The sequence below is a fragment of the Perognathus longimembris genome, chromosome 4 (assembly GCF_023159225.1).
Source record: "Perognathus longimembris pacificus isolate PPM17 chromosome 4, ASM2315922v1, whole genome shotgun sequence".
In the NCBI taxonomy this organism is placed as follows: Eukaryota; Metazoa; Chordata; class Mammalia; order Rodentia; family Heteromyidae; genus Perognathus; species Perognathus longimembris.
In genome coordinates this window covers 8,595,698-8,611,339 of record NC_063164.1, presented here as the reverse complement: position 1 = coordinate 8,611,339, position 15,642 = coordinate 8,595,698, and the positions used below count along the sequence as shown (strand labels likewise).

The following is a 15,642-nucleotide window of genomic DNA, read 5'->3' as shown; positions in this document are numbered from 1 at the left end:
ATGGTGGTTCCTTAAAATACATGTTTTGAATAAGTGTTTAGGTGACTGATACTACTCATTCCCAGGGAATTGTAGAATCATACTTTGACAGTCACTTCACTTGAGTTACTGTTGTACTACAAGAATATCAGAAAGGTAAGGATTTAAGTGATGTAGAAAACAGCTTTTGTGTAATTATAACATAGTAAGAAATAAAAGCTGACTAGTAACACTGGGGAAATTTAACAGCAAGGTAGCCTGACTTTGTAGTAGACTCTAGTTTTGATGACTTTTCATAGCTGTTTAACTTGTTAAGAGTAAGAGTAGATACTGGCACCAGTAGTTCATGCTTCTAATCGTAACTACTCGGGAAGCTAAGACCTGGAGGATGGAGGTTCAAATCCAGCCTGGGTAAAAAAGCTGTTGAGAGACTATTTACACTAGCCAATGGGGCTGGTGGTAGAGATGTTTCTGCAGAGCACCAGCTATGAGCAAGCCAGCCCAACAGAAGAGCGTTGAGGTTCCATTTGAAGCTCTGATACTAAGGGGGAAAAAAGTAGGTGTAGAACTTTAAATGAATCCTATAGCCTGCTCATTTCAAATATCTATAAAGTATGCCACTAGGAACCTATCAGTATGGTGGCAACTTTATGATCTGCCTTCATCCCCATGCTTCATTTTATTTACTTGTATGCTTATTACTATTCATTGTTGTTTTTAAAAATTTACATGTGATACTAAGAAATTTTGGGATACAAAGATGATGTCAAAAAGTGTTCTGAACTAGATTTTCACAGCTGATAGTTTGAACAGATGGCTATAATGTCTCTTGTTTCAGAAAAATTTAAGATGGAAGAATTAAAAGCTTAGTGTCTTGATCTGATTTGATTAGTTACAGAGTACTTCTAATGGAGCAGATGACGATAACTGTGTCATTTTCTTGTTGGTGGAGATTTTGGAAGAATCATTGACTAGGTTTCTGCATAAGGAGAGACCCATGTAGACGTTTGTCTTCCCCTTCCCTCCTCCCCCCACCCCCCTAGACACACAGGGACACACTTGCTACATAAAAGCCAGTCTCATGTTCTCATTTCAGACTTGGGACCCTCCACTCTACCACTTGAGCCACAGTGCCAGCTTTTTCTGTTTATGTGATACTGCGGAATTGAACCCAGGGCTTCATGCATGCTAGGCAAGCACTCTACTGCTAAGCCACATTCCCAGCCTCACTTCCAGGAGTCTCGTGGACTTTTCTGTCCCGGCTACATTGAATTGGGATCTTCATCAGATCTCAGTCTACTGAGTAACTAGGATTACAGGTGACAGCCACTGACATCTTGTTTACATATTTTAAAAGTAAGAAAATAAAACTGTGAAAGCTTTAGACTTTTTAGAGAAATAATTATAGTAACTTGTGGGTTTTCTTTGGGGGAGGCAAATACTGCAGTTTGAACCCAAGATTTTATGCTTGCTAGGCAGGCAATATATCACTTCATCCACAAAATAGAATGTTGAGTTTTTGCTAGGATGAGCTGCGATTGAAATTTTGAGTAGTCAGAATGATATATACTACCACTCTCAGCTTTTTTGAACTTCACTGTCTGCCTCCCACCAGAGGAGGGATTGTAAATGTGATTCACCTTGCCCCAAATGTACAGTCACTTGTGCATATTGAAAGCATATAATTTGATATGATCTTGACAGATGTGTACATTGCATTGACATGATAACTTACATTTTCATCATCTACAAGAAGTTCTTGTGTTTCTTTGTAATGAATTCACTGATTCGATATTCTTGCTTATAAGTAAATTAATATTTTCTAAAATTTTAAATGATAAAGCAATATATTTCTGGGAGGGAGCAGGTTTCTGATTTCTTTCAGTATAATTATCTTGAAGCTTATTCATGTTTCTCATCACTATTGTATTCTTTTTAATTGCTGAGTAGTGCCCTTCTTTGCCTGTTCTACAATTTTGTTTATGCACATGGCTTGGGTTATTTCCAGTTTGAGATGCTATAAAAAATCTGTGAATATTTATGTATACATCTGAGTGTGGTCATGTGCTTCCATTTTTTTTCTTAAATAGATATAAACATTGCGTCATGTTCTAGGTGTATGTTTAACTTCAGAAACTACTAAACTGATTTCCCAAGTTGACCATTTTCTTATTCTGGAAAATGGTGTAGTTGCTCTTTTAGCAAGTGTACACGTATGTTCTAAGGGTAGTACACACACCTGTGTTATGGGGTCTCAGTCTCATCTCATTTCATATTTTCTATATGATTTATGACATTGGATTCTATAGATTCCTTTGGTAAGTCTTTAGTAAAGTGACTACTCACATCTTTTTCCTCTTCTTTATTGAATTGTCTGACTTCTTTAGCAGTTGAGTTGTCGGAGTTCTTATGTTTTATATTCATATATTTTTCCAAGTTCTGACACATTTTGCCCATAGTTGTTTTTTTTTTTTTTTTTTATATTCGATACCTTGCTTTTTTAATGTGACTTCTGTATTGCTTGATTTCCCATTTGATTCTTCAGGAGTTAAATATCTTCAGCTCTTCCTAGCCATTTTACAAAGCGGTAGAGTGCTTGCCTAGCATGCATGAACCCCTGGGTTTGATTCCTCAGCAACACATAAACAGAAAAGGCCGGAAGTGGTGCTGTGGCTCAAGAGGTAGAGTGCTAGCCTCGAGCAAAAAGAAGTCAGAGACAGTGCTCAGGCACTGAGTCCCAAGCCCTAGGACTGGCAAAAAAAAAAAAAAAAAAAAAAGCATATGCTGAAATTATAAAAGTAGAGTTGTTCTGCATTAAGTTATTAGTGTTAATACCAAATTATTTATGATTCTAGTTTTCATTTTGTTTGGTGTTCAGTTTAAGGACCCATAAAGTTGTAATTGTTCAAGGTTGTGATTACGGGATAAGGGAACTGAAATTGTACAAGTTATGTAACTATGCTAATGTTTTACAGTTTATAATCAGGCTGGAACCAAAAAGACTTGAGATCCTTTCAAGCTTGGGTTCACTATTCATTCCCTTAAGAAGTACTCTTTATGATTCTGTTGCGTGAAGTATACTGCAACATAATGAAATACATTTAGTTCCTGAATTTCTGATAATATCCTCATTGAAAACAGCATTATTAAAATCAGTAGATAGGCTAGCTCTCTGAAAGAATGAAAATTTCCTTAAATTTCATCAAGATGTTGAATTTAACACTTTTTTTAAAATTCTTTCCAAGGTCTGTAAACAGATTTGGCTAGGATTATTTGATGATAGATCTTCAGCAATTCCAGACTTCAGGGATCCACAAAAAGTGAAAGAGTTTCTACAAGAAAAATATGAAAAGAAAAGATGGTGAGTGAATAGTTGGTGTTTAGATGAGTTGAATTTCCTCAAATTACATTAGCTGTGGGTAAAATTAATCTGACATGATGAAGGAAAGAAGCCAGGCAGGCAGGAAGGAAAGAAACAAGTGAATAGGTTGTCTTTTTATTAGACTTGTTTTCTTACTTGTATTTTGTCTTGTTTATGCCTACTAGTAGCCTTTCATTCTACCAGGACGTCTACATTTTGGGGTCTTTTTTTTTTTTAAGATCCTTTTTCTGAGCCTTACTGTTAGTTTTTATAAACATTGTTAGTCCTATAAAACCTCCTTTCTCAAAAATCTTTATTCCATTAGCACCTATTTATTGAATAATATTTTCTGTTTGCTAGGCACCAGGATAAGGCTGTGGTGTAGTAATCCATTCACTTAATTGCATTTGTAGCAAGTTCTTTCTCAAAATGTCCCTTACATCCCACCCTAGTAATCAGTTAACCGGGCTGAGACGGAAACAGTCATACTTGCCTACATAAATTCATCAGGTGTTTCGTGCTTGTGATCCCAGTTGCTCCAGGAGGCTCACAGGTTTGAAGCCAGCCTGGGTTTAGTCAAACCCTGTCTCAAAATAATAATAGTTTTTAAAAAAGAATAATTCCCCGGATGAAGCTGTGTGGTAGAATACTTGCTTAGCATGCACAAGGCCCTGTATTCCATTTCCAGTTAGTCCTTAGTGTCCCAAAGAAAATCTAATAGGTTGTACACTAAGTCCGTGTATCCTGTAAATCAGAATAAGGTGTAGACCAGCAAGAGCCTACATTGCAAAACAGCATTTTGCTTCTCTCTCAGAATGAATGGAGACCAGAAATTGAATGCTTATACTCAGAAAAAGCAGGGTTTCATCCAGCCCTCCTTCCAGATTTCAAGGAGCTGACTGGGGGTGACATAGGGCACCCAGAGACAGGAGGTACCGTTGTCTGGCCTACAGTGCCTTTGGAGGCAAGTACAGATGAGGTTTGACAGTGCTGGTAGCATTCGGGATACTGACATCTCCATCAGGCCCTGACTGGGCTGCTGTGTAGAACTGCTGCCAGTTTTCTTCCTGGTGTCAGATCACATCATAGACTCTTCCTCACCTACCAGGAGCAGATCTGCAGGTATAAGAAGCCATGCATAGGTTTGGATGCTCCTTGAAGCATGTGTCCACCACCTGCTCAAGTTCTATTGGTGGGAGCAGCCTTACTCCCCGAACCTGATCTAGCTCTTCCTTCAGAGTTCCTATCAGCTGAGATTGGGTAAACCCTGGACCTCCTTATAGCTCCCCAGATCCATGTGGATCTTGGCAGATCACTGGAAAATTATACAAATCTATTGTCAAGTACAAGACAGCTTTCTACTTCTACCTGCCTGTTGCAGTTGCCACACACATGGCAGGCATTGATGGAGAAAAGGAACACACTAAATGCCAAGAAGATCCTGCTGGAGACGAGAGTTCTTTCAGATACAAGATGATTACCTTGACATATTTGGAGACCCCAGCATGACTAGCAAGGTTGGCACTGACATCCAAGACAGCAGATGCCCCTGGCTGGTGGTTCAGTGTCTGCATTGGGCCACTCCAGAAGAGCAGATTTTGCAGGAAATTACGGGCAGAAGGATGTGAAGAAGGTGGCCCAAGTGAAGGCACTTTATGAGAAGCTGGACCTGCTAGCTTTGTTCTTTTAATATAAGGAAGACAGGTGCAGCTGCTTTATGGGCCTCATCCAACAGGATGCACTACTCCAGCTGCCTGACATCTTCTAGCTATCCAACAAGATTAAGCAATAAAGGAGATGCAGAGACTGACGACAATGGCTGGGAGGGAGAGCTCTTGATAAATTACTGCCCCCTCCCAATAGAGAAATTTTAAAAATAGATATAATGTAGGATTATGTCCCTAGAACTACTGTTGAGCTACTTAGGACTTCTCTTTTTGAGCTTTATGATAAACTCTTAAGGACAAAACTTGGTTGTTTCTTTAACAGATTTGAACAGTGCATTTCCTTTTGGAGAGGTTAAGAAAATGGGAAGGAGAGTCAAGGATAAGGGGATAGATTATGGAGAAGTAAATGACTTGTTTTCTGGGAAGAACTGTCTTTTAACTCAGGGAATGTTATATTGAATGCTAGGGGGAAATCTTTACTTTCAGACTTGTATGTTCTGAAGGAGTTTGTATACTTTTTTCTTTTTATTCAGCTTCTAAATACTAAACGGTTGATCTTAGCTGAGTTCATGTTCTTATTGTTGTCTAAACTACTTTTTACAAGACTAGATTAACCAGCATTATATCTGCTTGTATTAGATATATTGAGCTGGGAATATGGCCTCATGGCAAGAGTGCTTGCCTTGGATACATGAAGCCCTAGCTTCGATTCCTCAGCACCGCATATATAGAAAATGGCCAGAAGTGGCGCTGTGGCTCAAGTGGTAGAGTGCTAGCCAGGGACAGTGCTCAGGCCCTAGGTCCAAGCCCCAGGACTGGCCCCCAAAAAAAGAAAAAAAAAAAAGATATATTGAGCATGGATATAGATCAAAAAGTGCTAGTATATTTTTTTTTAGTTCAAGAAAAGAAAATAGTAGATGATCTAATAGGATAATAGTAGAAATAGTGCCATGGATGACTCTTTAAAGATGAAAGGTGTTAATTTACTATACCTTCCAAATGATAAAACTGTTTTTTTTTTTTTTAACAGCCCTAATTGGTTTTCTTAGCAGTGTTACTTTTACCAACTCAGAAAGTCAGTTTGGTAACAACTTAGCTGGGATTTTAGGTAGATTGGGAAGTGAATAGAAAAGTAAGGAAAATGTTAATTATGTTAGAATTAAAACCACAGTCTCTACTCCTGCATATATAAAGAATAATGATAAATTACCCATTCAAACTAAAATACAAATAAATGAAAAGCTCAAATAATGAAAATTTGTGTTAATTGTTGTCAACTAAGAAATAGGACAGTAATAACATGAATAATACAATTAGAAATATAAGTAGTCAAGGGAGAGGGGTAGCTATAATTCCTTAGGGCCAGAATTTATTTGACCCCTATTCCTGCACACCTGTAACATGCAGTTGGAGAAAAATGAAATGGTTTTTTAAGAACTTGGGAAAACATACAGTACCCACAATGTTATCCAGAGATGTCGAATTGTTCTTTTGACCAGTTCGCATAATAAATTCTTACAAAGATTAGCTTCTTCACATTAAGTGGGACAAGTATTTTGAGTTATAAACTGCAGCCTATTATTGAGTTATAAACTATTATCATACTTGGCTATCCTTTGACTCTGCCATCAGTATAATGCCATATTAAGGAAAAGCATAACTTTTGCTTTACTCTTAACACCATTTGTTATCACTTGCATTTACTTGTGATGGGGAGCCAGTTATATCACTTGTTTTTATTTTATGGTTTGATAATAGCTAACATTTCATGCAGTTAATGTAGTGGGAAGAACTATCCTAAGTATTCTACAAACGTTAAATTGAAGTCCTTCGCAGCTCTCTGTTTTATAGATGAAAAGCTAGAAGCAGAGTGAAATGATTTGCCTAAAGTTTGACAGCCATTGAGCAGTGGAGCTGGGATTTGAGTCTGTATTGTATTGGGAATCCTTGCCCTTAACCACATTATTTTCCTGTTTCTCCTCCCGTTTGATACAAAGGATGGAGAAGAGGATAGAAATACGATCAGAATTACAAAGGACAAAAGCTATCAAAGAGTCCCTCTCCTGCAAATTAACTGTTGACATTTTGGCTTTATTTGATCCTTACTGCTTGTCTTTGCTTTGACTCCCCTCTTCCCATGAGCCCTATATTCATGGGACTGTCAGGCCCGAAAGACCCAAGGCATCTTAGGAACATACATGTCCCGAGAAGTGTGGTAGCTATGTATTCTTAAGCAGATTTTAACATAATCCCTTTCTGTATTTCCTCTTGATGGATGTTTCATTTCTATTTATATAGTTCAGTAGATAGAAACTGAAACAGATTCAAAGATGTGTGATACCTTCATTTGCATTTTTATTTGGCTATCAGTTTTAATGTCTGTCTTTTATCAGTTACTTTGCCCATTTATTTTTAGTGATTTAGAATAGTTCCTTACATTTTAGGCTCTTAACTATAATGTGTTATCTTTCTTCTCTATCTCCAAATATTTATGACCTTGAAGGTATTTTCATTTCTGAAAGTAAGACTATAGTATTCATCAGGATGATTAGCTGTAGAACTTGTTATCAGCAAAGCAGTTATTGTGTTATCTTGGAAAAACCATGAGTCAGTAAGACCAATGTAAAACAGTTTTGTACAAAATTGGAATTGAGCTTAATTTTATGTATATAGTTCTCTATTATTTAAAATTAATGTCCTATTCTCATTTTCACATGTTTTAGGTATGTTCCACCGGAACAAGCCAAAGTGGTGGCATCAGTTCATGCATCTATTTCAGGGTCCTCTGCCAGTAGCACAAGCAGCACACCTGAGGTCAAACCACTCAAATCTCTTTTAGGAGATTCTGCACCAGCACTGCACTTAAATAAGGGCACACCTAGTCAGGTGAGCAGTCTTTAAGTCTTTGTGGGGACTTCTCCATAAGATTGAATGTCAAGAATCTGAGAAGGTTTCACAGCAACATAACCTTTAAGTATCAGTAGCATTGTATCTTAATAGTTTTTCTAAAAAACATTCAATGATTGTTGGGTAAGTGGTAGGAATATGCATGTATATTTATATTAGTGTGTGTAAGATCATTTTCAATGATTGTTGGGGAAGTGGTAGGAATATGCATGTATATTAGTGTGTGTAAGATCATTTTCAATGATTGTTGGGGAAGTGGTAGGAATATGCATGTATATTAGTGTGTGTAAGATCATTTTCAATGATTGTTGGGTAAGTGGTAGGAATATGCACGTATATTTATATTAGTGTGTGTAAGATCATTTTGCCTTCTCCGAAGCATTGAAAAGATGCACAAGAAATGGTGCTAAAACTCTTCATCATATAGCATATACTTAGGAAAACATGAACCTGTGGTGAGCAGTATACTCTCTGTGATGGATAGCTTGAATTCTGTAGTAGTAGGATTTTCCTACATGCCTGATTTTGGAGTATATTTTATCATTAAAATGCACTTGGCCTTGCACTATATCTGGTTCTAAGAAAACTGAACAGAATGAAGCCTGCTTAAGTTGATACCTGAAATATATACTTCTGTATTACAGTTGTTAACTATGTGGTGATGCCACCTCTGTCCCTCACAAGAATTCTGGAACATACTCTTGCGGATTAAATCCCACCCTTTTAATTGTATATTATAAAGCTTCGGGATGAATACTGTTTTCACAAAAAGTCTTAAGTGGGAGGAACAAAGGAAGGCATTCTTTCTATTGTGTTAATTGATTTTAAGCTTTATGAATTGGAAGTGGTTTTACATAAAAATTATTCAGAACTATCTTTATAGTTAATAATGTGGTTTATAGTCCCCAGTTGTAGGTCGCTCTCAAGGGCAGCAGCAGGAAAAGAAACAGTTTGACCTTTTGAGTGATCTTGGCTCAGACATCTTTGCTGCTCCAGCTCCTCAATCAACAGCTACAGCCAATTTTGCTAATTTTGCACATTTCAACAGCCATGCAGGTATGTGTCTTTTCCCAAATAGCTTTTTCCCAGGGTGTGTATAAAGCTCCAAGAAACATCCATTCTTTTTCTTCGTTTTTTTTTGTTTTTTTTTTGTTTTGTTTTGGCCAGTCTTGGGGCTTGGACTCAGGGCCTGAGCACTGTCCCTGGTTTCTTTTTGCTCAAGGCTAGCGCCCTAATTCTTGAGCCTCAGTTCCATTTACTGCTTTTTCTGCTTATGTGGTGCTGAGGAATCGAACCCAGCTGCTAGGCAAGCACTCTATCACTAAGCCACATTCCCAGCTCACAATATCCATTCTTTATTAAACTTCAGTATCTGTGCACATGTTTCATTCAGGGTCTTTAGTCACTCTTCAGTGCTGAAATACAATATATAACCATGTAATTGGAATTTTTTAGTTAAGAGATTAATAGCAAGTATGACCTTTTTCTGTGGAAAAATGAAGATATTAAAATGCACACATATAACCTGTGTGCATATATAGCATCTCTTTATTATGGTAGTTACTTCATACATATACTCAAAAACAAATGGATAAGTTAATCTTATTTCATTTATCATTCTCTTCATTATTCTGAAGCAAAATTTGAGATATATTTGTATAAGGGGACTTTTTCTTATGTATAATTTGTTAAAGAAAGTAGGTTATTGTATAGATTTTGCAGTAGTCTGAATTTGGTAGACAGCATCACTGCAATTTTGATTGTCTTTGGATCTAGAGATTTGGTTAGTTACGGGTTCACATATGTGCTGAGGAAGGTGAAGGATGGAGTGCTAAAGCAGTTACAGGGTCTTTCTCTTGCCGGGGGGGGGGGGGGGGGAGGTGTTTCGGGTTTTATTGCCTAGAGCTATAATTTTGAAATATTTATATAGTGTTAACTGATCATCATGGTCAATACTTGATGGTCTATTATGACAAGTGATGATAATTCTAAGTTTATTGTTATTTGCTTATACTGGGAATATACTAGAAACAAAATGCTTATGTTAAAAGTGAATGTGAGATGTGTTTTGGATGCCAGTAAGTCTTGATGTGTACATCAGAGAAAGTATCCCCATCTCAATTGTGAATGAATAAGCATCAAAACAGATGTAGAACACTAATTTAGAATTGACTTAGTCATTTGTAGATTTGTTTGGTAATTTTGACATTTTTCTTTGTATTATTTTCACGTGTTTATAAGGTTTTAGTAAACCTGATTTCCACAGTTTTACTATAAGCAAGACCATATCTTTCAAAATTGTGTCTTTTAGAAGCCTGCTGATAGAATCAATTCTTATTGTACTTTAAAACTTTACATCACTTTTTAACTCGCCTTTGAGGTCATAATAGTATTGCTTTTTTTTTTCTTTTAATAACGACATAAACCATACATGCCCCACAGGCACTGTTGTCGGTAGTTTGAAATTGCTGCTCTTTTGCCACATTTCTTTCTCGTAGGATTAAAGGAACTTTTTTATTTTAAAAATTCATAAGGACATTTTATAAGATAATGCTTCAGAAAGAAATTATGTACTATACTTTGTGGGTGCTAGGTATGTGCATTTCCTTTTAAAGATGATCCTAGATTGTTGGGAATCCTAGGTGATATTTTACTGAGATGGGTAATAATCATGAAACTGTAGTTGGTGGGGTATATTTCTCTTCACTTTTAGGCCCTCAGCCTGCCCTGACCAGGCAAGGGTTTCAGCTCCCTGCTTCCTTTTCATGCATTTGAATGGTGGTAAAGAGATCATAATGGCTCATAGCTGAAATCCTAGCTCCTTGGGAAGCTGAGATCTAAAGATTGCATTTAGAACCCAGCCATTGAATGAAAGTCTGTGAGACTCTTATCTCCAGTTAACTACCAGAAAACCAGAAATGAGGCTGTGGCTCAGTGTTGGTAGAGTATTGGCCTTGAGTGGAAAAACTCAAGGACAACATCCAGACTCTGAATTCTTCAAGCCTCATGAGGGATCAAAAAGGAAAGAGGGGAGGGAAGAAGAGGGGGAGTAAAAGATCATAGAGAGTGAAGCACCCATAATTTATGAATGTATGCTGGTTTTATTTCTATTTTCAAACAGCTTGAAGTTATTGATAAATGACTACTAAGCTCTTGTATGTGTCATGTCTCATATGTCTGTCTTTACATGCAGTTTGTGAGTATTCTCAGATCATGGATTTATGTTGCATCTTTTTTATAGCCTTTTAGCCAGACAGTGGCTACATACAGCATTGCAACTTCTTTGAGTACTTTGTGCCATAATTGTGTTTATACTTGAATAACTTCCTGATATTATACTTTTAACAAATTGCCAGTACTTAATTAGAGAATAGGAAAAATATTTAAAAAGAGAAACCTATTTTTGCCAGACTGGTAGATTTTACTTATTCTGTACCTTTCCCATACATAGAAATGGTAAAGTAGATAAGTATATATTAATAGACATGGACTTTAGTAGCCATGAAGATTAGATTCGATTGTCTAAGAACAGTCCTCTTACTCATTTATAATTTATTTATTTTTCAGTATCCTTAAGTAGTTGAACAGTCTTTTTTGGCCTAAAGTTCTTACTCATGGAGACTATGCAAATCATTTTTCATTGCTTTGCTATATTTGATTTTTAGTTTGCTCTTAAAAGAATGTGTGTGTATGTGTGTGTGTGTGCATGTGTGTGTATGCTTTATATGAAGAAGCTATTTCCTTCTTGATTTTTTTTTACAAAAATAGGCCAATCTGCTTAGCACTGTTTTGTAAGAGGACTTACTCTTTGCAGATAAGTGAGTGGTTTAAAATCTACAAATATTTACCCTTCATATGTTTTGGTGGGTAGAGCATTATTGTGTTCAAAAAAGATCATATACAGAAATATACAGTAAGTTAGAAATAAAATTCAGTTGAGGAATTTACTAGACATTTTGTTTGGTGATAAACATTTATGTATCACAGGGCTAGTGAAGTATAAATTATAATTGACTTTTTTTGGTTTTATCTTACACTTAGAGATCATAAACTTAGTTTTTGCACCCCAGGTACTACAAATGAGTAATATAATTACTATGGAACTCTGGTGTCCTTTCTAGAGGGGATATTCTAAACTCCTGTTGCCACATAAAAATATGGTTTTAGGATTACTAGGTATGTTGATTTTTCTTTAGGAAAATCTTATTTTGTTTTGCCTAATGTGAATTATTATTTTTAAATGTTTGCAATTCATGAAAAAATGTTTAATACTCATGAAGTGTGCATGTCAAATGATTTGCTGTGGAATTCTAATTTGTATCCTGTAGTTGCAATCACATTCTCTCATGAGCATCTTTTCTAATTGAAGAGGAAGGCTAGCTATCAACTTCCATTTTTAGCACCTTAAATTCAAAACTCAGTTGATTCTTTTATATTTTTAAAATAACAATATTTAAGAAATATCTTTAGCATTTTTGTCACATTCTGTGTAGTTTGGATTTCTCAGGGCAAGGTTACTTTGAAGATCCACATAGTAATTAGTGTTTAATTTCCAAAACTTCTTTCAGTTACATTTCTCAGTATATCAAATCAGTTATTGAAGACAGCAAATTGATTTAGTATTCAGAAGTAAAATCTGATACAAATACTATCAAGCCCTACCTTATCTGTGATAGGCCTTTGATTAAAGTGTTTGGAATACTGTTGAAAAATAATGGGAAAATATACCTGTGATTTTTTTTTTTTTTTTTTTTGGCCAGTCCTGGGGCTTGGACTCAGGGCCTGAGCACTGTCCCTGGCTTCTTTTTGCTCAAGGCTAGCACTCTGCCACTTGAACCACAGCGCCACTTCTGGCCGTTTTCTGTATATATGTGGTGCTGAGGAATTGAACCCAGGGCCTCATGTATAGAGGCAAGCACTCTTGCCACTAGGCCATATCCCCAGCCCCCCTGTGATTTTTTTTTAAATGAACTTAACAACAACAAAAAAAAGGTTTTCCTTGTCATGATTTGTTCTTAAACATCCAAATAAGTTGCTCAAAAACAGCAAGTTATCACTTGGACTTTAACACACTGTGAACTTGGACTATAACACACTTGCTATTCCGTGTTTCATATTCCTTTGTAATTATATAATCTGTACACTACATGTTTCTCCTTAGAACTTACTGCTCTAGTAGAACTTTTGTTTTTAGCCCAGCATGGTCAGAGCCTTTAAGGAATTTCTTTCCTCCTAGATGATATAGAATTAGTGATGGATTCACAAATAAAGAATAACCAGATATTCCTAATTTGGTGTTTCACAAACTGGAAGGGCTAGAGCAATAGAAGAACTTCTCTAGGTTATAATAACTGACATCAGAATGAGATTTTCAGATTCTTAACTCAGATTACCTTTCCAGTAAACTGCATTTGCTTCTGTTCTCAGTAATAACTATTGCTGTATTTAAGTTTGTATTATATTTATTGCTTAATCTTGTATGGATAATTTCTTCCAAGTCATTTTTTTCTTTATGTGTGTGCGTGCCAATCTTGGGGCTTGAACTCAGGTCCTGGGTGCTGTCTCTGAGAGTTTTGCTCAAGACTAGTGCTCTACCCCTTCAGGTACGACTCTACTCTAGACTCTCTGGTCCCTACTTGCGGATAAGAATCTCGGGACTTTTCTTGCCCCAGAGTTGACTTTGCACTGTGATCCTCGGCGCTCAGTCTCCTCCGTAGCTAATACTGTGTTACACTGGCACTCCACCCAAATCATCTTTCAAAAAAATTAAGTTTTAATTAATCACTTGTAATAGTTACATTATTTGTATTTTATAAAAAGTAGAATTTCAGCTTATAAACTTTTTGTCATGACACGACTGCAAAGTATACAGACTTATTTCTCTTTTTAATATATTATTTTAATGTAGTACAAAGTCTTTGTTGTTTTAGTATTGGTGTTTGAAGTCACTTGCTAAGCAGATGACTATTGGAGCCATGCACCCCCTACCCCTTTCTTTTTTGCTTAACTATTTTTCAGGTAGGATATCATGGTTGATTGGTTGGTCGCTTGTTGATTTTTTTTTTATCTGGGCAGGCCTAGACCGTAATCTTACTGCTTTTGCCTTCCACATATGTGGGATGGCATGCTTATTTATTGGGGGGGAGGGGTTGTCTCACTTATCTTTTTGCCCAGAACACCCCCATATCATTATCCTCCTGACTACTCCCTTTCCAGTGGCTGTTATAGACATGAGCCACTGGAGGTAGCTGAAGTTAAGGAATTTTACTAAACAATAAGCAGCCATTTAACTACTACTATGTAGTTGAGAGAGAGGAAAACTACTAAAAAGAAAAACTTTTTTATTGTTATTATTAAGGTGATGTACAGAGGCGTTACTGTGTCATAAGTAATAAGTGCATTGCTTTTTGGATAATTTCCACTCTTCTCTCTCTCCCCCTTTCCCTCTCTTGTCCTGCTGCCCACAAGTTGTATAGTTCATTTTCAACAGTGCCTAGTGAGTACTACCGCTGCATTTGTTCACCCTTTGTCCCTTCATTTCTGTTGTCCTCTCTTATCCCCCCAAAAGACAGATAGCAACAACAAGAAGCAAAAACAACGCCATCTCTACCACCAACAGCAGAAAAAAAGAAAATTTTCTGGAATTCATTTCAATAAATACTACTTTAAATGTTCAGAGGCACATAGACATTGTGTCTTTGTGTTCCTCTCCTAAGAATATTCTCCTTTAGTCTTACTGTGTATAATTTATTGTGTCCTCATGTATTTTAGATCTGGTTTCCACATATGAGAGAAAACATGCACTGTTTGTCCCTCTGAGATTGGCTTAGCTCACTTACCATGATATGTTCTAGGTCCATCTATTCCCCTGCACATGACATTATTAATCTTTCCAGTGGCTGTGTAAATTTCCATTGTAGATAAGTGCCACATTATTTGGATCCACTCATCTGTTTTGGGACATGTGGGCTGTTTCCACAAGTTGGCTCTTGTGAATAGTGCAGCAATGAACATGGATGTCAAGTATCTTTATGGTATCCTGGTTTGTGGTGTTAGGATTAAGCCCAGGAGTGGTATGGTTGGGTCGTAGGGAAGATCGATGTTTAGTATAGTTTTTTGAGGAACTTCCAGACTTTTGTCTAGAGTGGGTGTACTAGTTAATATTTCTACCAACAGTGCAATGTTGTACATTTGTTATTGTTCAAATTCACAATGTTGGCCAGTCTGACAACTTTTTAAGTGATGTCCATAAGCAGTAATGCGTAGGCAGCAGCCTACATGTCATAGCAAAAGAGTCATAAACATTCATGTGTTAGCCCTTAAATTGCTTTTGTTTGCTAACAGTCACCTTTGTGCTTTAGTTAGGGGCATTTTCTTGTAATAACAACTCAAATATATTTAAAATAGCAACTACATAAACTGCTTTTATATTTTCTTTAGTTCCTTCATAAATTGTCTAATGTTGCTTAATGGTAGGTGAATTTTTTAGTAACTTATTTGTTTACAGCTGAAGTGCATACTCATGGCAAAAGCTCTGAATTTAGGCAAGTGTAAGAAGATGATACAGGTCTGAAATCCTATTACTTAGAGTTAACTAAAATGCAAATTTTCTGTTGCAACTTAGTTTCCTTGACATAAATATTTTTGTGTAGGATTAAATACCTTGTACATGGTTTTTAATGGTTGCATTATAGTCCATCATGATGTTCCATAATACATTTAAGCAAG

At 36.5% G+C, this 15,642-nt stretch overlaps 1 protein-coding gene and 1 long non-coding RNA gene across 9 annotated transcripts in view; both read left to right on the top strand.

The window, feature by feature from the left end:
• Positions 1-15,642, top strand: part of Agfg1 (ArfGAP with FG repeats 1) — a 50,013-nt gene that overhangs the window by 21,768 nt on the left and 12,603 nt on the right. For all 8 annotated transcript variants that reach the window (XM_048344616.1, XM_048344615.1, XM_048344613.1 and 5 more), the window contains exons 3-5: positions 3,225-3,340; positions 7,731-7,893; positions 8,817-8,970. In XM_048344616.1, coding sequence (XP_048200573.1) covers positions 3,225-3,340; positions 7,731-7,893; positions 8,817-8,970 — 433 coding nt within the window. The remainder of the gene's footprint in view (positions 1-3,224; positions 3,341-7,730; positions 7,894-8,816; positions 8,971-15,642) is intronic.
• LOC125350235 lies at positions 10,863-12,651 on the top strand. The gene is made up of 2 exons (XR_007210704.1): positions 10,863-11,069; positions 12,457-12,651. It is a non-coding gene; the product is annotated as an uncharacterized LOC125350235 (long non-coding RNA).